The 27,720-nt window shown below is 37.6% G+C and overlaps 1 protein-coding gene across 3 annotated transcripts in view; it reads left to right on the top strand.

The window, feature by feature from the left end:
* MBD5 (methyl-CpG binding domain protein 5) overlaps positions 1 to 27,720 on the top strand; it is a 151,787-nt gene that overhangs the window by 77,042 nt on the left and 47,025 nt on the right. For 2 of the 3 annotated variants that reach the window (XM_058193225.1, XM_058193242.1), the window contains exon 3: positions 18,035 to 18,708. In XM_058193225.1, coding sequence (XP_058049208.1) covers positions 18,596 to 18,708 — 113 coding nt within the window. In that variant the 5' untranslated portion in view covers positions 18,035 to 18,595. Of the gene's footprint in view, positions 1 to 13,615; positions 13,664 to 18,034; positions 18,709 to 27,720 lie in introns of all 3 variants that reach the window. The other variant, XM_058193234.1, reaches the window with a different exon arrangement.

Genomic DNA, 27,720 nt, shown 5'->3' with positions numbered 1-27,720 from the left:
AAGGAGTTCTTCCCAAAAACCTAGGAGGTTGTAATATATCAGTAGTGTATGTGCAGATCCAAGAAGTGTGATATTTGTAGGCTTCGTTCTGATGGCTCCTGAATGATTTGCCCGTTGTGCATTTTAATTCCATGTCTGTTCATGATTTTATCCACTGGTAGTCCTCAACTTACGACCATAATGGAGCCTGCCCATTATGGTCATAAAACTGGTCGCTCATGTGAGCAACCCAATTTTATAACCTTTATTTACAGCATCATGAAATGACTGTCATGACAAGCACTGCAATTATAAATCAGCTCCATTGCTCGCTATGCCAGTAAATGCCAGTTTTCAACAATTGTAAAAACATTATAAAAAGAAATCACATGACCATGAGACATTGAAAATGGCTGTAAATGCAGGCCAGTTGCCAAGTGCCCAACATCAATGCATTCAGTTTCTAATTTTCCATAAAGCTTCGGATCATCCTTATGAAGCAAATGTGAGATGTTATTAGCACGTTTTTGCTGTTTGACATCAAAGATTCGTTTTCACCAAAATCACTGAAATTATTTTCACTGAATGGGTTTGTTGAATGGTTTTTTGTTTTGTTTTTTTGCCTGTGGGTTGTTGAAAGGCAAGGTAAGCATGAGGCCATCCCACGCTCTTCTCTGACCTTAAAGATGATAACATATTCAGGTTCACTTCATGAGCTGGTTACAGGAACATAACCCTGGTACAGAGATTTCAGGTAGAGTTCTGCTGTAATTTACCCAACCCCAACAATTAACAAATGGTTCTAGGAGAGGAATAGGCAGAACTGGGGGGCGGGGGGGGGTTGAGTTAAACAAAACATCAGTTTAAAGTCCTTGCATTTTCACAAGAGCTCTAATTCCAGTCTCCCCTTGAATTCCATTGATCCTTATCTAGTGCCAATTTAGTGCTGACCATTAGTTGACTGGATTCTTTTGTACAAACTTGAATAAATCTTCTATTCTGCAACCTTACGAGGGCTCCTGATTCTTTGTGCCTGACAGATGTTTTGGGATTGCATCCAAGGCACCTATTAACTATTGGTGCTACTTTTGCTGTCTTTTCTCACTGTCATTTTATTTCTGTTTTCAGGTCTTTGTATTTTGTTATCTTCTCCAGTTCTTTCTCTTCTCTTCGGCTGTCTCCAATACTGCCAAGTCCACTCTCCAGGCTTTTTGGTCTTTCTTCCTGACAATTGTTAAATCTGGGGTGTTATGTAGCAGGTGCCTGTAAAGTCCCAGAGCACTTTAGCTTCTTCATTTTCACTGGCTTTCTCTATTTTATGGTCCTACCAGTTCTTGCTTGCAGGCAGATGGTATTTCTTGCTGATCTTCCAAAGCACCATTGTTGCTGCTTTGTCATGCCATTGTCTACAGTCGGTCAGTCTGTGCCACATTATTGCAGCAGCTAACCAGGTGGTCCACTGTTTCTTTAGTTTCTTTGCAGAGGCAGCCCTTGCTATCTATCGCTGTCTTCTCAATTCTGGCTTTGTATGCATTTGTTCTTAAGGCTTGGTGTTGTGCAGCCAGAATTAGCCCTTCTGTCTCTTTCTTCAACGTTCCTGTTTTTAGGCATTGCCAGGCCTTGTTATTATGTGCTTTGCCTGTTTTTGTTTTTTTTAATGTACTGGCCATGTAGTACCGAGTCTATGGTAGCGTTGAGGCTTAAGAAGTAGAATTATGAGAATGCTGCATGTAAAACACCTTCTAAAATAATTTGTATGTTTCAATTATGCTTTCGGTTATAAATAGTGCAAGAAATTTAGCTGTAGTATTTTTCTGTAGGGCTTACAATATGAAACCCTTTCATTTTCTTAAATAGAGAGTCCAAGTATCAGTTACTAATTCCATGAGAGAAATGGGGATGGTATTATTGTTTTTAAAATGCAGTATACAGACAAATGCTTTCCATGGCAACTATCAGTTCACAGGGTGAGGGAAAAGTCATAGGGAGTTTACAAGTGGTTTCTCTTTTATCGGCCTAGGTGGCATATATGAATTTTTTTTCTTTTTTCTTTTCTGTGCTGTTGTATTGACAAGGCAAGTCACTTGAGTGTTTTAATTCTTTAATTTTTAAACGAAGAACTGCAAGTGTGCCATTTCTAGAAAACCAAAGTACATATTCCCTGTCAGCAGAATGATTTGTTAAGAAACCGTTCATAAAACATATTATTAAAGCCTGTCACTTTGGGCATAAACATATTATTAAAGCTTGTCACTTCTTTATAAGATGTCTTAAAGGCATTCATTTTATTGGCCAAATTGAAGTTTCTGCTTTTTTACACATGGACTTCTTAAAAAATAATTTCCTTTTTCCCTGCTTCTAAATTACAGTATATTGAAGCAAAAGACAATAATGTTGCTTGCAGAGTTTTCTACTATATTTAAAACAGCATGCTGGTGTATTTGTACACTTCAGTTATAATTCTGATACAATACTTTTTAAAAATAAAGTGTTCTCAATGCAAATTTTTAAGCTCAGAATGGCATCTATGTTGAGTAATGTCAATTTGGTGTGACATTTAAATGACACAATAGATGCATTGTTATCAGAATGAATAGTAATATTTGAGCTTAGCCTATCCTATATGTGGCCTCATGTAGGCAGGTACAGTATTAATCTTACACGTACCCTTCCGGTTGCATTATATTTAGGTAATGGGAAAGCAAAATATTTATTAGTAACTGGTCTTATTAAGGATATACTTGAAAGAATGAGTGGTCAAAGGATAATGAATTCCATTATTCAAATAGAGGCCATATTAATGTTTGTATGACTATTTGCAGTTCTAGTTCAGCATTTGGGCTATTGTTTTGAAAAATAGAACAGTAATAGGTGCTTATCTAGGAGATATTGAACTTTATTTCTGTTGTGATCTAAGTTGTAAGCATACGGTATGCTTTTTAAAAATGCAAAGTTGGTGAAGATTTGTATTTGAGAAAGAACTTCCTGAAGTTCTTTTGAAATTTGTTATTTCTCATTTGAACCATTTTTTAAAAGTATTTGGCATATGCCTCTACCAGGTCTGTCTTTATGCCTGCCTGGTCTTTAAGTTAGTAATTTGACTGCTTAATTGGATGCTATAAGAGGAGATCACTGATGCTTGTGTCTATGGGCAGCCTTTCATTGGACTCTTATGTAAAGAGAGGAAATAAAGCAGGTGCAGCTTTTCAACCCACTGGTACATACTCTAACATGACGCTTTGCTCTCACCGAAGACCTCTTGTAATACCTATTAAATACACACGAGCCCTAATTTTGAAAAATCGATTGTTCCTCTTCTAGCTTATTAAAGGTTCATATGAATCTTAACTAGACATAAGATTTGTGCGGTCGTTTTGATCTTGTGGTTGCATTTCACTTTGATCTTACTAATAAATACCAGATTATTTAGTCTTAAAAGTACATTTCTAGATGCATGATTATTTAGATCTCAGTTGTAAATGAAATTTCCTATTCTGTCTGCTGTGGGAAAAAAACAGTAAATAGTTGGAGAATAATGGCTTTCTGCTTATTTTAGCTTATTTGAGGAATTATGGATCATCATCAGTTTAAGTTTTTTTAAACATTTGTTCCTATACTCAAAACTGCCTGACTCATAGATGCATATAAATCACTATAATAAAATAATATTTAGGAAAATATTTTAAAAATTGGGGAAAAATCACACCATAAATAACTATGATTGTAGATAGATTTACCATTAAATTATATTTTCTTTCATATAAGATATATTAAAGTATAAACTTCAATAGCATATTTTTAAGGCATGAAAGTAAACCCTTTCTGAATGTCCAAGCTTTATAACAATAACTTTATTTGATAATGTTCGACCATTAAATCAGCTAGTTGCCATAGAACATGCTTAAATAGCAGCCATCCAAAGATCCCTCTTTTAATTTACTAGTAGAAAAACCTCTCTTGTATTTTGTTGTAGTTTACATGTAAATTTATCCAACAGGAAAATAGCCAATGTGAATGATCCCCATATATTTGCATTGCAGGAATCAGAAATACATTAAATTAAAATGTATTTTATTGATGTTATTGTAAATTCTTTTATTGCTGTGAGGTGTCCAGAGTTTTGGGGGGTCAGGCGGCCTACAGCTTAGTAAATTATTATTTATTACACACTGAAAAATATAAATAAGAATCATATAGAGTGATTTTGACATTTTGGTGAAACCATTCTAATTTAACTGACCTAACAAGCAAGAACTTGTTAGGTCAGTTAACCTGACAGGTAAATCAACTTATAACAAAGCTTTCGTTTGATAACTATGGTGAAAAAATGTTGCTAGCTTTCATACACACTACAGATTATTTGAAGGCCTAAATGACTTGGTAAGGATCAGGTCAATTTTCTGTATGAATTGATCTATTGTCAAACATGGAAGAGTACTTACTTCCAATCCTTCAGCACATACTGTGTTGACTTATGCCATCAGATGATATTCTGTTGCATTTCCTTGTATACATACAAATAAATACATATATAATGTGATGTTTTAAAAACTGTGGTTTTCACAAAGTATATCTTTCAGTTTATATTTTTATTTCCATTAATTAAATTAGATACAATTTGAATTTATAGTGTTGACTGTAAAATCCATGTTCTCTAGTTGAGTCATAAACATTCTGGTATACATTTATTAAGAAGTATTATATTTATTAGGTAGTAATATTTTAGTAAGTAACATCAGTAATATTTTCTGATACTTCCATTTTGTCTATAAGTCCTAAGTTTCAAAAAAACTGAGTAGGAGTTTGTTGCATTGTGATAGTTTTATTTCAATTCATATTCTTTCTGTACCTAAAAAAATGCTGCATAGGTTAATATAAAAAGCTTTCCTAAAATGTGCATAATCACTTTTTATTATTAAAATATCAAAGCTCAACAATAAAAATCTTTATAAACAAATTACACAAATTAAAATAAAACTAGACAGTATAAATGCAAACACTAAAATACTGAAGAAAGCTCAGAACACTAAAAAGCTTAATTGTTAATATGATAAGTATGTAAAATGCTAAAACACAGAATACTGAATTCTAGACAGATTATTAAAATGTATCTACCTTGGGCATAGCATAAATATTTAAAAGTTGTTTTATTTAATTGTTAATGTGATACATATGCAAGATACTGAAATATAGGATCCAAAATTCTAAACAGGTTTCAGAAGTTAAAAAAGGTCTTCTTGGAGTAAAATATAAATTAAATTACTGAAATACTCCCTTAAAAGGTTTTTAAAAACATCTTCATTGCTAATCAATTAAGTATAGAAAAACTAAAATATAAAATGATAATATATTGAACATCAAAAGGCTAAAATAATAAACCATTGAAATTAGAGATGCTTTCCCCAAAAACTTATAGTTCTTTTCTCAGTCAATAAAAGTTGTTATTTTGTAAGCAATGTACCATGCCCAAAAATACTTTTAATATCCTATAAATTTGAAGTATCAAAGTTCTAAAGTTGTTTCCATTTTGGTGCTATGGATATTTTAGCTGTTAGCAACATAAATTGTGATTATTTCTTCATTTTAAATATTGTCATTTTCTCCTTCAAGCAATGATAAAGAACATAATTCAGGACTTGTTAGTGCAGAGGGTGAATAAATTAGATGTCCCCAAAGACTGATTTCCAAAACCTTTGGATTTTTAGACAATCCCAGCAAACTTGCCCGTTAGTTCCAATATTTCTATATCCCTTCCAATTGACTTTAAACACAGACTTTTTATGTGAATGAAGTTAAATATTAATACGTCGGTTTCAGTGAGCTTTTCTTAATCCTTCTGGAGGGTGATTTAAAACTTTCTAGAGCTATATACATTTTATATGTTAAGTCAAGTGAGAATAGATACCTCCTCTTTGTTCCTCTTGAGATAGTTATAGAGTGTAGATTTAATTCATTAACCCTTACATCCACATATAATTTAGCATATTGTTCCCTGAGTAGACCTATAGAATTGTTACCTAATTTATAGTTTTCCAATTTCTTAGGCAAAGGTGAGTGTACCAGCATATCAAAGACACCGTTATCAACATTCAACATTGAAAAGTTTCTAATTAGATTTTCAGTCTGATTATTTTTGTTAAGCACATATTGGTTCCAATTAATATAATTGCAATCCGTGGATTTAACCTACTGGCCAAACTTGAATATTTTGAGATTTAATTCAACAATGAGTCTATAATATGTAATATGTAATTGATCCTTCCCTTCCTTTGGAGTCTGTGCTATTATAAATTTGCTTCAAAGGTTGAAGAGGAAGCTTCCTTGTAAGTAGAGCTATCAAGTAACATAAATGTGAAACTGTTCCCAAAATTTAAATGTGGAACTATTTTCTGAATTGCTACAACTTCATAGGACCCTGGAGAACATTAGACCCCTATCCAGTCAAGTTTCAGGCTAGGGGATGGTACTGAGACAGCTTTGGTTGGCGTTTGTCTTGCAGAACTGGAATGGAGGAAGAGTAGCTAGTTCTGCTTGATCTTTCAGTGGCTTTCCATAAATCAACCATGTGCTCTTCTGGATCACCCGCAGGCATTAGGAGTGCGGGTATAGTATTGTATTGGTTCTCCTACTTTCTCTTACGTACATCAGGTCCAATCAGTATTAACAGCAAGGAAGAGATGGCCCCTAATGTGTGGGGTTCTCCTTGTCTTTACACTTTTGCCCTTCCTGTTTACCATCTACATGAGGCTGCAGGATGAGATAATTTGGGCTCATCTGTCACCCATATACTGATGCAACCCAGTTCTATGTCGTGCCTCCAGACTGGCCAGACAGTGCTATGAAGATCTGATCAGGTTGCTGGAGGTGTGCAGGTCTGGATGGAGATTCAGAATCATACTTGGGATAAAACCTGGCAAAACCATGTGGCTATTCTGGCTTTAAATGTGAATGGAATTCTTCAGCACTGGCATATAATCTGAGCGCCTTTTTGAATTCACAATTCCTGTTTAAGAACCAGATAGCTGCTGTGGTAAGGAAGGCCTTTGCACAAATTCATCAAATCCATAAATTGTATCTGTACAATAAAGCAGGCTTTTGGACCTGCTTTAGTTACATCTTCTGTAGATTATTGCCGTGCCCTCTACATGGGGTTGCCTTTGAAATCTATCCAGAACTGCAATTGGTCCAGAGTGCAACAGCAAGTAAACCCCTCTGTTTTGTGAGCAGCGCTGGCTACCATTAAGCTTCTGAGTGCAATCGATGGTGCTGATTACCACTTCCATGACATAGAGCCTGTTATATGAAGGAACATCTGTCTTCTATAGTTTTTGCTCATACTGTACAATCAGACAAAACCAAGAAGCTCCCAGTCCTATCCATTAAACAGTGTTGCTTGATGAGACCTAGGATCAGGCTGTCTATATTATAGAGGTTAGAGATTAATTTGGACCACACCCTGATATATCCAGTTAGCTCTTAAAAGTTGGCTCTTCCCCCTGGTCTTGGACTCAAAGATCTGCCTGCCTATCTCTTAGGCAGAGATAGGCAGATCTTTTTAGATGTTCTTTCTGATGGGGGGCATATCTGGAAACCTGTTGTCGTTTTGGATTCTTTTGGATCTTTCTTTTAGTTTTGGATTGTTTTCATATTGTATACCAACTAGAATTACAATGGAGCCAGGTGGTCTTTTAAAGTTCTTTTTTTTAAAAAAATATCAATTTCCCAATAAAAAACAAAATATTGAAAGTGGACGTGGCTAAGTAGATTTTCTAGTGAAAACTCTTCCATAGCCAGTAGCTACCACAGAAGTCGCCTTTCCTTAATTAAAGGGATTCTTTTAATTTCAGAATGCGAGACATTTACAGGAAAGTCCCTTGGGGTTGACTTTTAAAGCATAGGCAGATCCTCACTGTGGCTACACTTGTTAGATTAAAAATAAGGATAAAACTATGATCTTCTTTCTTCAAAAGCAAAATAGCTTTGTGGCATTCTAAAAACTAGCACTTGTATGATTACAAAAGCTTCCCATGAATCACAATGTACTTCCTCAGATGCATAGAATATAGTTCTGAGAGATAATTATACATGCTGTTGCTTGGTAAGAGAAAGGAAATGAAAACTGTGGCTCAGAAAGTAAATGGTTGAACTTCTGTTGCTGTATGAAACAGGTGTAAAGTGTTCCACAGTTTCCACATTCCTCTATTTTTCTGTCCCTTCCTCTTCCTGCACTGTGTGAACACCTGTATGTATTCTTGGAGACAGGACACCCCGTGTCTGATGAAATGGTCTGCAATCCATGACAGTTTATCTGACTTTTGATGTTGTTGTAGTTGCTTTGGTTGCAAAAGATCACTTATGACTCCACTATGTTGAATGTCTTCAAAAAGAGGATTAGGAAGTTAGAACATTTAGATAGTAATCCTGAGCCACAAAAAAATACTTTGGGTGGGGGGGATATCACTATTTTCATGATTCCAAATTATTTAAGATTTGCAGCCAAGACAACATAGGTGTTGTGTCTGTACCCCCCGAGCCGGCCCTCCTGCCAGAAAGTGACTTGGAGCCGGGCCTGCTGCCAGAAAGTGACTTGGACAGTGAGGGGGAAGGGCCATCAGGACTTACCTCGGGAGCACCGGCTTCCCTGGCTCAGCTCCAGGAGCCAGAAACAGGTCAGGTGGAAGAGATAACGAGGCCTCCGTCCCCTGACTCTTTCCCCCCCAGGCCACAACTGCAGACCCAGCTGACGGCAATCAGGCTTGGTTGAACCCTAGGTTTCGTAGGCAGGAGAGGAGGGAACAACAGAAGCAAGGGTGGGGCAGGCCTAGGAAGTGCTGAGTCATGGAGCCACACCCCACAGGATATAAAAGGCAGCGAGAGCTGCTGTGTCTCTTTGTAACAGGCAAATCCGCTGATTAAGAGCTGAAGTTTGTTTCTGGGTGATTCACCAGCATCGTGGAAGATAACGGAGGCTCTTGGCAGATGCTGGCTATTCTGCTGCCAGAGCTGATAGTGCTGGCTAATTAAGCCATCACTCGGACGGAGGCGAGAGAGGACAGAACATCAGGAGTGGTTTAGGGACAACTCTATGAATGTCCTAGAGGGCCCTGCCAGAGCCTTGACTTGAACCCTATTGAGCATCTCTGGAGGGACCTGAAAATGGCTGTCCATTGACGGTCGCCATCCAGTCTGACTGAGCTTGAGAAGATTTGCAAGGAGGAATGGCAGAAAATCCCCCAATCCAGGGGTGCAAAACTTGTTGGGTCATATCCAAAACGACTCAAGGCTGTAATTGCTGACAGAGGTGCTTCAACAAAGTACTGAGTGAAGGGCCTGAATACTTACATCAATGTGATATTTCAGTTTTTTCACATTTTAGATCACATTTATGCAGAGATATTAATAATTTAAAGGGTTCACAAACTTTTAAGCACCATTGTTAAGTTACAGTTTTCATCAAATATTTCAGTGCTTATTTTATTAATACATTATCAATTGTAACCATATTCTTTCATGGTAGAGTTTTCATTGTTGATTATTTCCTGAATGTTCCAGTAAACAAATTTAAATGAAGCACTTTAGAAACCATTCTATATGCTAAAAATAATGTGTTCATATGACTTAGTACTTTAACAGGAAAGCGCAATCTACAGGTTTAATTTGCTTTCTCATTATATTTTTGATATTTTCTTCTAGAGAAGCTCAGTCTAAATGACTTCCTCTATAGCCGGGTTACTATTGCTCCTTGTGTGCAAAGGAAGACAATTCAATTTTATACTTTTTAATTCTTTCCGTTCTTCCTGCATGACAGCAGTTCTTTTAAATTGATTTTTATATGGTATATTTCAAAACAGAGAAATGCAGACAAGAGTAGTAAAAAAAATGGTGTTAAAAAAGCTGATCAGGTAACATGGCTATATATATTCAGTTGTCTGCTGTTTTGATAAGCAGGTAGATAAAAATGAATTCCTTTCGTGTTCTGTTTTTATATTAGGGAAGTATTGTATGGACAGAAGAATCCATATTCCTGGTTAATGACCTCTAAAGAAAGCATTATGGAGAAAAGCTATCATGATTAAAATCAATTTAATTAGAATTTATTGGACTTTGTTTTCTACCGTATGCGGCAGACAGTGATATGCATACAGTAGCATTATGGATTCAAGGCATTTTGTATGGATGTGTATGTCACACGCTATTGCGTCAGTATGGAAATAGCTTATTTCCACTCTAATCTGTCTAGAAAAATGGCTCTTGTGTCTCTTGATAATACGTGGGTTTTTCCTTAAGGTAAAAGTCTGTGTGCCTTCGTATATTCTATTTCATGCTAAACAGAATACCATCAAAAGTTAGGTGCAAATGAATTTTTTTGACTCCAGTGAGTTGAATCATCAGGTAAATACTCATTTCCAGTGCTCAGTTCAGATCCAGGGAAACTAAGCAGCTTACCTACCTTTCTTTACAGTATGAAGGTTAAAATAAATGAATAAAATTTGCATTGCAATAGACCAGTGATGGAGAACCTATGGCACGTGTGCCACAGGTGGCACGCAGAGCAATATCTGTGGGAACACGAGCGTTGCCCTAGCTCAGCTCCAGCGGACATGCGTGCACCGGCCAGCTGATTTTTGGGACTTCCGGGCCCACCAAAAGTCAGGAAATGGGCTGGAGCCTGCGAAGGGCAAAAAATGGGGCTACCGGGCCCACCGGGCTATCGCGTGCCAAAAGCATGGGGAGCGTGGGGGGATCATATGCACATGCATGGAGGTGGGCACGGGGGGCATTGAATTATGGATTTGGGCAGTGTGCACATGCCCCCCTGTGCTCCCCCCCACTTTTGGCATGCGACGGCAAAAAGGTTAGCCATCACTGCAATAGAACAACCCCTATGAACAGCCCAATAAATATACCTATAAAAGGAGGGCCTCACCATTCATAACAGATCTTCTCGCAAGGCTCCTGCAATAGCCTCATTGTTAAGGCTTTCTGGAAACTCAAGGTGTCAATTTGACCAGCGGAGGTACCATTCCAAGCAAGGGAGGCCATCACAAGAAAGGCTCATCATCATGGTCCCCGTAGATTATGTTCTGTAAGGCAGGGGGTCCCTGAGGGATCCCACCCTCCCAGAACTTAAGAACTTGACAGACAAAAACCACTGGCGAAAAGGAGGTCCAAGGGGCATCTTTGTCTTCAGCCATGAAGCGTTTTAAAGGTGACGGTCAGTACATTGACTTATTTACCCAGAAGAAAACTGTAGACAATAGGGTTCTCAAAATGGCAGTGTTGCACAGAGAAAGTGATGCTACATTTTGGATTAGTGAAAACTTCTGAGTGATCTTCAAAGACGGCCTCATGCTGAGTGCTTTTCAGTAACCCAAATTAGGATTATTCAGAGGCTATATCAAATGAGTCACTGAAAGCAGAGCCTGGCCATCTAAAAGAGAATATAACTGATACCCCAGAGGTACCTGTATCTGCTCTCAAAGTTGGATCTGCAAGTCCAAGGGCATTCCTCCCGTCAGATCATCTCCCCACAGGCTTCATGTAGAAACATCAATCCCTGAAGGACCTCTCACGATAGATCCATCCCCTCTCCCACTATTAGGATGCGTGTCTCTCTCTGACACACATACACACACACACACTATTAGCATTGACTATGAGCATCGTCCAAGAAAAAAGAAAGACATTGCGAAACGGTATTCTCTACTCCCAGGGCTTGGAGGCAGTCCAGAAAGATACCACAATCAATGGTATCAAAAGCTGCTGAGGGATTCAGCAAGACCACAAAACTCACAGCTCTACTGACTTTATATTTGCTTGTTACTGTCCTCATATTTTCAAAAATAGTATTTCTGAAACAGTTAGCTAATCATTATTTTTTTGCAATACAGTGGCACAATGCTGAGAGACGGTAACTACCATCAGAAGGGTAGAATTAACAATGCATAGAAAATTCCATTTGCTAGTCTTTTTTTTTTTTTAGTAAACATATTGTTACTAAACGTACTAAGGAAGCACAAGATTATTCCTGGTATGTTTACAGGGACAATCGGATACACAAAGATCCAATGAAAAGCCCTTTTAATTCCTACAGATATGCATTGCAAAAATACATTCTAGCTCATTATGCTGCGTTACAGTAACTGCATTAAAGTTAAGCTTCAGATAGAAATTTGTTTCCTAATATTTTTGTTCTTAAATAAAAAAATAACATTGATTCTGTAATTCCTGAGGAAGTAGATAAATTCTTCTAATCTGTCAACATTGGCCTCCTGTTTCTTAAATCCTAGCCCTTCCTAGATTGTCAAAGTAGCCCAGGAGGTGATCAAAGGATGAGTCCGTGTAATGAGATCATCCTCTTTTGAGAGAGGAGGTGATTTCTCATGGACTTGAAGGAGGCAGTAGTAGTGCAGACTTCAGCTCAATAATACAAGAATGAGTGGCTGTGATTGTGGCTGCTTGGTCTAGGTCAGAGGTATCAAACTTTCATCATCACATGGTGTATCATGACTTTTTTCCCCTTCGCCAACCTGGGGTTGGCATGGCGAGTTTATGACGCATCCAGCTTGCGGCCACGAGTTTGACACCCCTGTCCTAAGTCAAGGACATTTCTATAATTGGTCTTGGATGGGTTCCATTTCCCCACTTGAGACTGGGGTACAATCTGAGGGCCCTTCTGGACTTGCTGCTACTGCTCAAAGACCAGATGGCAGCTAGAGCCAGGAGAACCTTTACACAAATTCATCTAGTGTGCCAATTTCAACCTTGCTTTGACTGGGGGGCCCTTCAGACAGTCCTGAAATCACCTCACAGCTGGATTATTGCAAATGCTCTACCTGAGGCTGCCCTTGAAACCTATCTGGAAGGTACAGCTGGTTCAAAACAGCAGTACAAGCAGTAATGGGCACTTCCCATGCGTCATTGTTGCTCCATGCGTTCCATTGGTTGCTTAGCTTACAAGTGCAGTTACACGTGCCAGTTCTTATTTATAAAGTCCTCTATGGCATTAAACCTGGTTATCTGGGGGACTGTGTCTTCAATTGTTTCTGCCCTCCTGGTATTTCATGCAGAACGATGGCACCCCAAGTCCCCTCAATTAAATAGTGTTATCTTGTGGAACCTGAGAGATGTGTTTTCTGTTTCACTGCCCCCCCCTCCCGCCTTCTGGAATAGCATCCCCCCACAAATATATTTGGCATCCATACTCTTAGAGTTCTGCAAGGCCCTTAAAACTTGACACTGTTCCTGTGGAGTCCCTCTCGTGTTTTTATTGATGTGTTTTTAGTCCAGGCTGCCATTTTTTAAATTGTATGTTTGGGTACTAAATGCCATCCAGAGTCTTGTGGCTTGAGTAGCCGTGGTGGACTGAACAGCCAGCAAGCTTGGATGTGGCATTTTTGTCCACCTATCAAATGCTTCTCAAGGATCTGGGATAGTCAGATGTTGTTTAATGATATTAAAGGTATAATTTCAGGATATAAGTTATTCCAAGAAAAGTTGCCTTTTACAGTTGACTAATGATGGATTTTGTCAGTGCTTATGGTATTCAAGTTGTTTTGGGATTGCATCCAAGGCACTTATTACTATTAACTGTCTTTGCTTTCTTTTGCTACAGTTGTTCCATTTCTATTTGCAGGTTCTTGTATTTTGTGATTTTCTCCAGTTCTTTTTCTACTACCTTCAGGTACTGCAACATCCACAATCCAAACTTCTTTGTCTTTCTTATCAGCAATATTATTACTATTATTGTTGTCAACAACAATAAAATAATATTACTATTAATATTAATTCTGATTCTGAAAGGACTAAAAATTACATTGATAATAGCTTATGTTGAAAACTATATTCATGTTGTTATTTTTACATTGTAAAAAGCCTGACACAGTCCACATTTCAATTTTGAACAATTCTCAGGTTTACATGGGATCATGAAGAGAGTCGGACACAACTTAATGACTGAACAACAACAACCAGCTTACTTTACACTGAAAATTTAACTTGGTTTAACAATTATTTTGATCTGGGAAAAGTACTTTGTATCTATTTAGGTTTCTAGCTTTTTTAATATTAGTAGACAATAATGCACATTTTGACAGGGTTCCAAGTAATAGACTCATAGCAAGCAAAGTAGATTCCTCAAAGAATAGCTTTATTGGATATATTATATTGGCAAAAATCTGGTGAAGACTGACTCTGAGCTTCCCGCGGTTTTTACTTAATTAGAAGCAAAAGGTTTCACTTTCCCAAAACAATCAAGTCACATGGTCCAATTACAGCTCCGTCTGGTTGCCTGGTGACATCACTCTTCCTTCCTCTGACCAGGTATGAGAATGTCCTTGGTTCCCAAGAGAAAGTATTTTATTTTGGCTATAAAGTTCCAACTATCTCAATTCCCTCTTCCCTATCCCTCAGTTCCGGTGTGGGAACACTGAAGCTCCAAGATGGCTTCAGTCAGGTCAGCTTCAGGGTTGACACATTTGTTGTATTTCAGTCGCAGATAATAGGAATGCTATTGAACTTTATTTCCAATTATACATTAAAAATAATAATAATCTGCAGAGGGTCATATCTAGTTAATTGCTCTTGAAAGTTGAGCAGAATCAGCCCTGATTAGAATTTTGAGGAGAAACTATGAAGAGATCCCAAGACTATGGAATAGGCTGAGAACTTCTTTAATAAACTACCCTTTTAAAGAAAGTGCTGCTATAATACTGCCAAGATGGCTGTGTCTCTGTCATAACCCAAAACTGGACATGAGTCAAAGGATACTTTGTTATTAAATCAAGTGTGGCCTTAAAACCTTTTGGGCACCAGGAACCAGTTCCATGGAGAGAGGTTTTTCTGTGGACCAGAGGGGGCATTGTTTCATGTGCTGCCTGCATTCCATAGATGGAGCTTCTGGCATGACACGGACCGGGAGTTGGAGACCCCTGGCCTGGAAACTCCTGACATGACATTGCTGGGCTCACATATCACACCAGCCCATAAGGACTTATTGAATTTGTGTACTGTATTATGCAAACAGAACAACCGTGTTTGGTATTTTCTGTTTCTGGCAGTGTATGTTTTCTTCTTGCAGTTGCCTAGTTTTTCTCATCCTCTATTCCTTGTTTTTCCCCCCCTCATTTTATCTGTTTATTATTGAGTATGTTTTTATTTGTGAATGTCCAGAGTTCCTAGAAGTTGGTCAGTATAAAGAGTTTGGAAATAAACAAGCCATTGTTCATTGTTTTGTATGTTATCTGCATTAGGATCAGCAAACCATTATTAAAACAAGCTATGGTATGAATCCAACATAATTGGCTGCCATTTACGTGATCTGCCATTCAGGAGGCATGTTTAGGCCTAAGCACAAAGTTGTTCCCCAGTGAACAGAAACTAATGCCAACTTTGATTCTCATTATGCTAATATCTAAAAACCTTAGTAGACTTTTTTTTCCTTCCATAATAGAGGCATAAATTTTAAACACCTGAAACCAGTCAAAACCAAGTTATATACATAGCCCAGAGCAATTAAGTAAAGCAATATGCATAAGTGTGTAATACAAACCTAGCTATTGTGGCCTTTTGCGACCTTTTGAAAAGCAAAATCATTGGGGAAGCCAAATTCACTTCCTGTAATTGCTGCCATTTTAGTTAAATATGGTTGGAACTGAAAACCAATGGTTCCTATACTTGTTAAATTAGCATGTGTGGGGATATGTCATATGGTGTCCAAGAGGAGGGGTGTCAAACTCGTGGCCCGCAAGCCGGATGCGTTACATGTCGGCCACGCCCACCCCTGGTTTAGCAAAGGGGAAAAGTTCACAATACGTCACGTGACAACAACATGAAAATGCGAGTTTGACACCCCTATCCTAAAGGATCCCCATTGGATGGGGGGAGAAGAGGAGGTAGCATGCATGCTAGCAGACAGAATTGTTAGACACTGTACCAAATGAAATGTTGAGCTAAATGGTATAAAATGTGAATATGGTGAAAAATTTTGTTTCCAGATGTACATCTGGGGACTAAGTTTGTTGTTGTTGTGTGTCATGTGAAACAAGCACAACATATTCACATTTCATAATTTCCAGTCACTTTAAAATTACGTTTGGAACTAACACAGTTGATGAGAGATCACCGACCCTAGCAACTAGCTACAGGTAGTCCTTCACTTACAGCAGTTCATTTAGTAACCATTCAAAATTACAATGGCACTGAAAAAAGTGACTTATGACCATTTTTCGCACTTATGACTATTGCAGCATCTCTATGGTCACGTGATCAAAATTCAGATGCCTGGCAAGTGACTCATATTTATGACAGTTGCAGTGTCCCGGGGTCACGTGTTCACCTTTTGCTTCTGACAAGAAAAACCAATGGGGAATCCATATTCACTTAACAACCCCTGCTGCTAGCTTAACAACTGCAGTGATTCACTTAACAACTATGGCAAGAAAGGTCATAAAATGGGGCTATATTCACTTAACAAATGTCTCACTTAGCAACAGAAATTTTGGGCTTAATTGTGATTGTAAGTCGAGGACTACCTATACTTCTCTTTTGCACTATGTTTTAACTATAGTTGAATCTACACAGCCTCCTTGCCCTGCATAAGGACAGCCCACTAATCATTTCCCAAGCATGTCAACATGCCCTTGCCTTGTATTTCAGTGTCCTCCCCACAGCTAAGAGAGTCCAAGGATAGCTTGATACCCAATTCTGGAACCAATATTTTCCCATCCCATCTCTAGAAAGAGCTTGCTGACAATGCAGGGTCCATATATACACACATATAGACAGGGAGATGATATGTTCTATACTTAGTCTTGTGGCTCCATTGTTTTCTTTAGGACTGCCTCTTCAATCTGGTCTCTGGCTGTTTAATCCATTCCTCATTCAGTTCTGGCTATGATGGAAATTGGCTCCTTAGCACCTGTATACCTTTTTTCTCCTTCCTTCCTTCCTTCCTTCCTTCCTTCCTTCCTTCCTTCCTTCCTTTGTAAATGGGTTGATTAAGCAGCTATCTGTCCATTTGCAGAGCAGGTGTCCCTGACATTAACTTTATCGTTCACGTTTATGATCATAGGACTGAAAAATTCTGTTCTTTGGGTTGCTCCGTATGTCATTTGCCTCTTGAAATGGTTAACTTGGCAAGCAGTCAAGAAATTAAAAAGAAAACTCTTGACTCCATGCTGCTGCACAGGGTCAAATACTCCAGTGATCAACTTAGGGTGTATTAAACCCATCCCCCCTTTAAGTCGTATAAGCAGTCATCGACTTATGTTTGGTCAACTGTTCACAGTCACAACAGCCTCAGAATAGGTGTGTGGCCAGTAAAGCATTATTGGCCAATGTAAACTGTCGTGCCAGGCTCCATTACTGCGTTTTTGGTATTTATCAAACTGTTCGCATTTACAACCAGTTGCCAAGTAAGTGCCACAGAAAGTTAATGGGAAAGCCAGCGGGAAATGTTGCAAGCCGTGGAAATGTTGGATGTTAGCTCCATTATGCCATGATACCAAGGGATTTCCCCCCTCTCCTCTGTGCAGGAAGTGGAAATTCTTCCATGCACTGGAGAAACAGATCTCAAATCTGGTGAAAAACCTTAACAAAGGGCACAGACTGAGCCATTCAGAACATTAGCATTTCCCCTTTCCTCTGGAAGGCTCAGAACACAATTGTGGGGTGCAGTGTGCGGACAGCAAAATTTAAGGAGGTGTGATCTCATGCCAGCTCTGGGATAGAAAGAGACTGTAGCAAAGCAGCTTGTGGATTTGAATTATTATTTCAGATCTATTATGTCCTCTAAATCTGAAACATCCAATGTTTGGGTTTGCATAAAACCCAATTCTCTAACTAAAGCTTGTGGTGGGATACAAGTCCCATTTGTGTAAACCCAAAATGACAGTTCAACAGACTATGTTGTATTGTGCAAATAGACTGAGAAGAAAAGAATGCTTATTTAATGAGCTATTTAATACCCCAAACAGAACAAATTTAAACTGCACATACCTAACTTCCTTTTTTAAAAAATGATAATTATATTCAGCTGTTTATGTTCTCTCCTCAGGATTTCATCTTGAAGTTGTATCATCATGAGAGAATCAGAAGAAGTGTCCAGGAGTACCTTGGACAATGAATGGAAGAGCATGAGAAAACAAAAAGAATGTGGCATATGAAAAGGATTGAATACCTGGAGGTATTAGTTGCCATACATCTGTAAAAATGGGAGTTAATTTCTCAAAATACAAATTAGCTTAGACAGTCAGCAAGCTTGGAGTTGTGCTATGGAACTAGGAATAAACATTTGTGTCCCTTTGTTGCCAGTGACAGAAAATTGATGGATTATGATTTTCCCAAGTTGGAAATACTTGTTTTTACCTATCTAGGATATCCTTATGACTACATAAGGAATAACACATTTCATAACTGCCCCGATTCAGAATGGGCAATTGACTTGTCAACAAAAATGGTCGACTTTATGGACTGAGACAGAGCCTTCCAATGCACTTTGTACACCCTGGGAATTACTGTGCTGTGTGGCCACCTCCTGAAGGCCATGATGATTTTTAGAATAAGGATATCATCTTCCTGTTGATATCTTTGAAGAATCATAAGCTTAATCAGAAAAATGAATGGAAGCAAGGAATGTGACAGTGGGGACAAGGATGGAGGGCTGCCAGCAGTACAAGTCCCAGTTGGTTGGCAACGGAGGGTGGATCAAAATGGAGTCCTGTATATTAGGTAAGTATGCAGCTATGTAATTGGCTGAAAATGCCTTCATCATCAGAGTTTTGTGGAATAAGAGTTGCTGAATTGGCAAGAAAATAATAGATGACTTTTGCACCCATAAACAGTAATCTCTACTATCCTGAGAAAGCAATGATAAAACAAAATGTCTAAAATTAATTCTGTCCACAAACCTGCTTAGCTCACTTTTTCAAATAGCTTCTATATTAACAATTAATTTGTGTTTTTTTTTAAATGCGGATAAACCTGTGTGAAAATAGTTTCTGCAATTTCTAAATACAGATTAAACAGAGAAGCTGCTGATGGAACATATTTAACAACTTTGTAGAACATAAAAGTTCAAAGAAAAGGCACTAAACTCGTCTTATAAAAATATTAAAATTCCAGGTTATCATGAGCCTTTCAATGCAGAGATTATTAAAAAGGCACTCAAAGAGCTCCACAGCTAATAATTAACATTATTTAATAATTAAGTTGACGTGGAAAATAAATTTGATTCATTCAACGGCATGAAAAGCAAAAAAAGTTCCCATTAAAAATATGCTGTTAATATATCACTTAAAAGTCATGTTAATATTTTCTCATTGGTTTAAATATCTGAAACTTTCACATCTATTATTGTCTGCCATAAATGTGCTTAAGAAACAAATAGGGCACATAATCATGTACAAGCCAAGTGATAGGTTGTGAATCACTGAATGCCACACAGTGGAAAACTGACATAATAAAAGAGGCTGACAATTCATATACATCAATGTGTGGATGGTGAATGTCCTCAGTGTAACATTTTTTTTAATCCATTAAATTAAGAAACATTTCAATACCCACATTTAAAGCATTTTATAATCTTGCTTGGGTTTTTTAGATATATGCCCCCCCCCAAAAAAAAGTTCAATTCCTGAAATTGGATTAACTATTGCCTCTGAATGGATGGATTTTACATTTGGGAATGTCATGAAGTGTATGTTCAAAGTAATAACATCAAATCTGAAGAGAGATAAATTTAAGATGGCTACTTGTTCTGATCCAGCAGGAAAAAATAAAGAGTGTCTTAGTAGGAACCATATATGTCTTCCAAGAACATTATATAAACATGCGATGCTCAAACGTCATAATACTAAAAACACATTGAGAAATCCATTGACAGTATTGTAGACTTAAAGTTTCTTTCTGGTTCAGATTTAACCACTTTCTTTACATGCCGAACGATCAGGAACTTCTTTCCTTGTATGCATGGTGGAAGGGACTTATTTCCATGTGTTACTTGTGGCAGGGACGTTTCTTCTTGGCACATGTGCCAAAGGAGAAGAGATTGATAGCTGAGTTTAGGCCTGTGTAAAGTTCCTCGCTTCCACATGATTGCTGTATTTTGAGGCAACAAGTGGCCCACAAGTTCTCCAAACTATTGGCTTAGAAATGCAGAAAGAAAAAGCCTGGGATTTAAAGTCAGGAATGTAGACTTCAGTTCATGTTTTGATTTTACATACTGCCGTGGGCAATCTTCTGTGTTTATATGGCTTTATTCTTCCCTGCAGTGGAAAAGATTAATCTTGCTTAGTCCTATCTATGAACCATCTGCTGAATAAGTCAATTTCTAAATGTTAAATGTCTGGAAAACCGAGGCTTACTACTATGTGTATGCAAACCTAGAAAATGTTATCAGAATAGTAAGCTATGTGTTTTAGGAAGGGGAAATTATTTAAAGTTTCTGAAGGCAATAAAACCCTATAAAGAATGGGTTTATTTTTCCAAAATCAAACTTGTATTTGTCTAAACCATTATTGAGACCAAATATATTTTTCTCCTCATGTTCAAGAACAGACATGCTGTTTATAAGATACCTTGTAAGAATCAAAAAAGAGATATATTGGTATTCATAAGTTGAAGTTTATTACAATGTATAATAGATCTAGCACATTTATCAGAAGTCTTTATTAGGTCATATGAAAAATTACCAAATAAAATAACCTTGTAAAATCCATTAAAATACTGAATGCAAAGCTAAACCAAAATATTCAAGTAGACTTTTTTATACGTTTGATTTATTGAGTATGAACATCAATTTTATAATTATTATTGCAAGACTTTTTTATTTAGCATTCTGTCTTAATTCTTTATTGTGCATCTTTTATACATACATATTTATATTTGGTAATATAAATTTTATTTTTAAATAAAATAAATATATATATATATATATATATATATTTATACATATATATATATAAAGAGAGTGGGGGGGAGTAACATAAACTAACATAACTAATGCGAAGGGAAGGGAAGGGAAGGGAAGGGAGGGAGGGAGGGAGGAAGGAAGGAAGGAAGGAAGGAAGGAAGGAAGGAAGGAAGGAAGGAAGGAAAAAAACATAGAAATTTCCAATTTCCTTTGCAGCAAATACAAGTATGGTTACAAAGTTTTTTTCTTACTATATGTCTTTTTGAGTGGCAGCGGTGCTTTGAAGGCCTAGGCCTCAACTTCTGGCTCAGTTCATTGTGGGAGATACGACACACCAACAAAATCAAATACAGAGAGTCCTTGACTTACAACAGTTTGCTTAGTGATCATTCAAAGTTATAATGGCAGTAAAAAAGTGACTTATGACCATTTTTCATACTTGTAACAATTGCAGCATCCCCATGGTCACATAATTTCCATTTGGATGCTTGACAATTGACTCACATTTATGACAGCTGCAGTGTTCTGGGGTCATGTGATCACCTTTTGCAACCTTCTGACAAGCAAAGTCAATAAGGAAACCATATTCACTAATTTAACAACTCCAATGATTCACTTAAAAAATGTGACAATAAAAGTTGTGAAATGGGGCAAAACACACTTAATAAATTTCTCATTAGCAACATACATTTTGGGCTCAATTGTAGTCCTAAACTGAGAACTACCAGTAAGACGTTTTCTAAATTTTTGACACATTGAACCCAAAAGGTTCACCATCACTGCTTTGAGAAACACATAGGCCTACCACTTGATTGCTTTTTAGTAAACTCTTTACTAAGAGGCGTGGTAGCTCAGTGGCTTCATGGTCTCCCTTTCCGTAGTTCGAGTCCTATTATTGCATGACGGGATAAGCTCCCATCACTCGCCTCAGCTTCTGCCCACCTAGCAGTTCAAAAAGCATGTTCTATGTAAGTACAAGAAGAGTTGGCGCTTTGTGCGGCAGATAGAATCCTGCTAGCACTGAACCTTCCCAGTTGCAACTCCCATTTGCAAGGCAGCTTCGGTGGAAGGAGAAGGACCTTGGATGGCGCTGCAGGAAAAGCCGCTTGTCTTTCTGGTCTGAAGCTACCCACCCTCTTGTGGCACACAGTTGGAAGCGCGCAAGTGTGTATCTAACAGAGCTAGTAAACAGGCAGCCAAACTACTATGCATTAGCATTATAGTTTCCTGGCTAATGTAACAATGCCATACACTAAATAAATAAATAAACAAATTCTTTATTAAGCTACAATTAGTCTCCTGCTAATGTAACAGCACCATACACTAAATAAATCAACAAATTCTTTATTAAGCTAGAATTATGTGTCTAAATCAGCTACCAATATTGAAATTAATAGCATACACCTAAACATTACATTCTATTTAAAATTTGTGGTGTTTTATTTTGCCCATTAAGTATGATTTAGTTGCACAACTAATGTTCTGTGATAGTGCTGATTTGCTAAAGTACTCTTCTGTTTGTTCTAGATTTTGAAATAAAAATGGAACAGAACTAGGATCTGATTGTTGAACTGCCTTATAATACAAATTTGTTACATTCTTTATTAGTAGTAGTAAACTTAGTAACAAAATTTCATTTTTACCCTTCACATTGCTTCTATTGCTTCTTTTTTCTCTTGTACCTTTTTAAGAATTGGGTTAAACAGTATTAATTAGAGACAGAATTGCAGTTAGAAATAAACTGCACATATCTTTCTGCCAAAATTTTCTGTAATATATCTCAGTTGAAGCATTTCTATGGCATTCTATAATGTGGTTTGCAATTAGAAACCTCTACACAAAATATATATTTATTGCAAGTTATGCAGAAAAATATATAAGCCAAAATTGCTTACTAAAAGTGCAGGGTAGGAAAATTACATATAAAATGCACATATCAGGAAAAAGTAATATAAAATGTCCATGGAATATCCGAATTGGGTTTTTTTAAACTACATAAATCCACAAACTAACATAGTTGAGAAAATAAGAAATTGGGGGAAAGTAAACTTGTTGTAATAATGATTAATACTACATTTGGTTGTGATAAATGTGAATTTTATCACTATCAAAACAAAATGTCTCATTTGAAACCGTATATACTCGAATATAAGCCGATCCGAGTATAAGCCGAGGTCCCCAATTTTACCCCAAAAAACTGGGGTAAACTGGGGACTCGAGTATAAGCCGAGGGAGGGAAATGAGGCAGCTACCGGTCAGGGAAAGCCTCCCTCCCTCAGCCGAGAAGGCTGGCGGCTCCCCGCCCGCCTCTCACTGCACCGGCAGGGCTTCCCCGCCAAGTTTGCACCATCCGGTATAATGTGAAAAAAAGAAAAAAAAAAAACTCGAGTATAAGCCGTATATACTCGAGTATAAGCCGAGGGGACGTTTTTCAGCACAAAAAACATGCTGAAAAACTCGGCTTATACTCGAGTATATACGGTATGTTAAAAGATCTTCCAGATTACACAAGACACTGAAAATGGGCATTGGCTGAATGAGTGTTATAAAATAGAATTTAAATCGAAATAGTGAATACACTGACAACATCGTTAAAAGGATAAGATAATTGGGTATTTGTGAGAAGCAATTTGCCAGTAGATATAGCGTTTCAACCTAATATCATAAAAAGAAAAAAAAGAATCTTGTTGTTCTTATTAGTTGCAAAGTTGTGTCTGACCCATCGTGACCCCATGGACAACGTTCTTCCAGGGTTTCCTGTTCTCTACCATCCTCTGGAGTCAATTTAAGCTCACGCTGATTGCTTCAGTGACTCCAGCCAGCCACCTCGTTCTCTGTTGTCCCTTTCTTCTTTTACCGTCAGTCTTTCCCAGCATTAGGCTCTTTTCCAGTGAGTCCTTCCTTCTCATTAGGTGGCCAAAGTATTTCAGTTTCACCTTCAGGATCTGGCCTTCTAAAGAGCAGTCAGGATTGCTCTCGTCTAGGACTGACCGGTTTGATTGCCTTGCAGTCCAAGGGACTCTCAGGAGTCTTCTCCAGCACCATAGTTCAAAGGCCTCAATTAATAGATAAGAATCTAATATGGTACAAAGCAAAATAGTATGGCTACACAATAAGCCATGCAGGTAGTCCTCAACTTAAAATAGTTCATTTTAGTGACTCTTCGAAGTTAGAATGGCATTGAAAAAAGTGACTTATTACTGTTTTTCACACTTATGACTGTTGCAGCATCCCCATTAACCCGGGATCAGAATTCGGATGCTTAGCAACTGACTCATATTTATGATGATTGTAGTGTTCTGGAGTTATGTGATCACCCTTTGCAACCTTCTCACAAGCAGCCAGATTCACTTAACAGTCATGAGAGTAACTTAACAAGTGCTGTGATTCAATTAACAACCATGGCAAGAAAGGTTGTGCAATGGAGCAAAACTCGCTTGACAACTGCCTCACTTAGCAACAGAAATATTGGGCTCAATTATAGTCGTAAATCGAGGACTACCTGTATTGTCATACTTAAGAAGTAAAAACGGGGGATAGTGTTTTATGTTTTATTATTTATTTATTCATATTTTTATACCGCCCTATCTCCCTAGGGACTTTTGTTAAATATATGCCAACCCCTCAAAATAAAGACTTTTTAGACTGGAAGGAACCATGCTAGGTAGCTCTGAACAACATAACCAGGTCACTTTCTGGCTAGTGCAGGGGTCTGCAAACTTGGTTCTTTTAAAACTTGTGGACTTCAACTCCCAGAGTTCCTCAGCCAGCAAAGCTGGCTGAGGAACTCTGGGAGTTGAAGTCCACAAGACTTAAAAGAGCCAAGTTTGCAGACCCCTGGGCTAGTGAATGTGTTTGACTTGACTTGATTATAACAGTAGTCACTTGGTTAAGCTGTGAGTCCTGCACTGGTACAATTTTCTGAAAGTTACCTATGACACATCATCATTATTACAAATATTTCAACAAATCTTCTGTGTTTGCCTATTCTTTTATTACAAGGGCAATATCCAGCAACTTTCAAAATAGTGATTGAAGTATTTGGTCCATTATTCCCACTCATTTCTTGAAATGGAAGAAAAAGGAAAATGAGATATTTCATCTTGACTTAATAATGGCATTCTGGCATATTAGGGGCAGGAATGCATTTAAGGTTAGTTATTAACATGACCAAACAAAGAAATTATTTTTCTTTTTGTTATAAAGTCAGTGTCTATATATAGAATACGTCATTGACATATACCAAGACATGGAAATCTGGAAAAAAAGAATCAAAATTAATACAATACATGAAAACAAATCATACACTATGAATCACGTTGCATACTACCTCATGTCATTTTCAGCTATTGTTTCATTTTGCATGTTTAAGGCTATTAAATTAATTTAACTGTATGGTGTTATCCTACAAATTAAATGTTTTAATTTATATGCTAATGCCTATATATAGTTTCCTATTCTTGAATGTTACTGCTTTCAAAAAAAAATCTAAGAATGCAATTTTTGATTACATTTCTGAGGACACATAGCTAGGGACAGAGATATAGGTAATCCTCGTTTAGCAACCACAGTTGGGCCCACTGACTCAATCATTAACTGAAGAGGGCTCTATGTGAAATCGCAGTTGTGCTTATATCTTACTTCAGTTTCCTTTGCTTTACAGATATTTGAAGGTCATAAATGCAAAGATTAGTCACAAAGTTACTTTTCCATCATGTAACTATAAATTGTTGTAAACAAGTTGTTCGCTAAATGAAAACTACTTGTTGAGATATATATTCTGGCTCTTATGGCCTGAGATTGTCTGTCTGAAACTACTGTATTTTTTGGACTATAAGACGCACTGGTGTATAAGCCACACCATTTAAGTACCTAATATCAGTGTGTTTAGATCTTGTTTTTACAGCCAAATTTGTTGCCTTTTTAATAGCAGCTTGATTATCCTCAAATACTACAATTGGATCATTTACATTTAAACCAAACTCTATCATCAGTTGTTTATAATATATTAGTTCTTTGGGAGACTTCTGCTTGGCACCGTTGGTGATGGCAACGGTCTTTTAGACTGCCAGCCTTTGGATCACGTAGAATCGCTAAGGCAGCGCAAATCAGCAGCCTAGCGATTCAGAAAATCTCCCACTCGGGAGAAGAGGGGGAGGTGAGCAGACAGGCAAAGGTAGAGCTTTCCTAAAACCCCTGAAATGGTTTGAATGGTCCCTATTAGCCTGAAGCGCTCCGTATCCAAGGCTCTTCTGCTTCCGCATAAATAATCACCGCGTCCAAGCTCTGGGACCTATATTGGACCTTATTTTATACTGGACAGAACAAAAGCAGGAGGACTGTAAATGCAAGTAACAATTTTCTTAACTCCCTGTGGTTTTGTTGCAACTTGAAGGCAAGACCGATAAAGGCGCCATTAACCTAATGACTTAATGGTAAGTAAGAAAAAAATAGTTTTTGCCCTCCCCCGGCTCCCAGGAGCACTCTGCAAGACTCCCAACCCTCTGCACGCCCTGTTTTTCACAAAAATGGGCCCGATTTTTGCCAGTTTTTGCAAAAAATGGAATGTGAAGAGGGTTTGGGAGGCTTGCAGAGTGCTCCTGTGGGCTGGGGGAGGGCAAAAACATCCCCATTTTTGTGAAAAATGGGCCCATTTTTCACAAAAATGGAATGAGTGGGGCGGGGCTTCGGGAGGCCCAAAATGGCTTTATTCGATGTATAAGACTCACCAACATTTCCACCCTCTTTTAGGGGGGGAAAAGATGCATCTTATGCTCCTAGAAATACGGTATTTCTTTGTGTTCTTATAAGCTGCTGCTTTTGTCATCAATGTCTTATGCTAGCTTCTTTTTCAATTGCCTTTGATTTTCTGAGGTTTCAGAGTCTTTTTCTGATGGTTCCTGTCTTTGTGTTATATGTCCAAAATATTTATGGTTTAGTTCATTATTACTGCTTCCACTGAGCATTTAGACTTTACTTCATCTAGCATTGAATTATATATACTTTTTCAAAGTAACCTGAATAGTTTTGTCCTGCACAACAATTCAAAGATAGCCATTTTCCTTCCTTCAGCCTTTCTGATTGTCCAGTTTTCACAGGCATGTGTTACAACAATTAAATCAAAGACACAACTATATGTGCCTTTCTTGTCAATGTGCTGTCTCTGCACTTCAGCATTTTGTCTACATCTATCATCTCCCAAGCCTTATGAGTTTTTGACACTAAGAAAATAAAGTCTGATAGCTTTTCGACTTTTTTCTTTACCTATTTGCATTGGCATTGCCAGTTGGCATAATCTGAATATTTTTTTTTCATATCAAAGAGCAGACCAGCTTTTGAATCTCTGTTCTTTTACCTTCAACAAAAGAGATGCCTTAATTCTTCCATTGATCCTACCATCAAAGTGGTACCACCTCAGCGTATCTGAGGTAGTTCATGTTTCTCCCAGCAATTGTAATCTTAATTTCTTTTATAGTCCAACACTTCTCATGATATGTTCTGCATACAAGTTTTTAAAAAAATGAAATGACAATATATAACTTTGGCACAGCCTTTTTCTTTTTGTGAACCATTAAGTTGTTTCTCCATAATCCTTTTTTGTTTGTTTGTTTAAGGGCTTTCTACAATCTGTGATGGTTTACACAGTTAAACAAAAATAACCATTGTTGGCATTCTGTAGTCTTTTCCATTATCTGTCACATATTAAGAACGTGATCCCTAGTGTCTCTGCCTCTTTTGAATCCAGCTTATATATATGTTAGGTTTCATCCCATGTAGTGGGTGAAGTTTGGATTGTAAAATCTTTAGAATTATTTTATTAGCATGTAAGA

The sequence above is a fragment of the Ahaetulla prasina genome, chromosome 1 (genome assembly GCF_028640845.1).
Source record: "Ahaetulla prasina isolate Xishuangbanna chromosome 1, ASM2864084v1, whole genome shotgun sequence".
In the NCBI taxonomy this organism is placed as follows: Eukaryota; Metazoa; Chordata; class Lepidosauria; order Squamata; family Colubridae; genus Ahaetulla; species Ahaetulla prasina.
The sequence above is the reverse complement of the archived record's forward strand: the minus strand, read 5'-3'. Positions and strand labels throughout refer to the sequence as shown.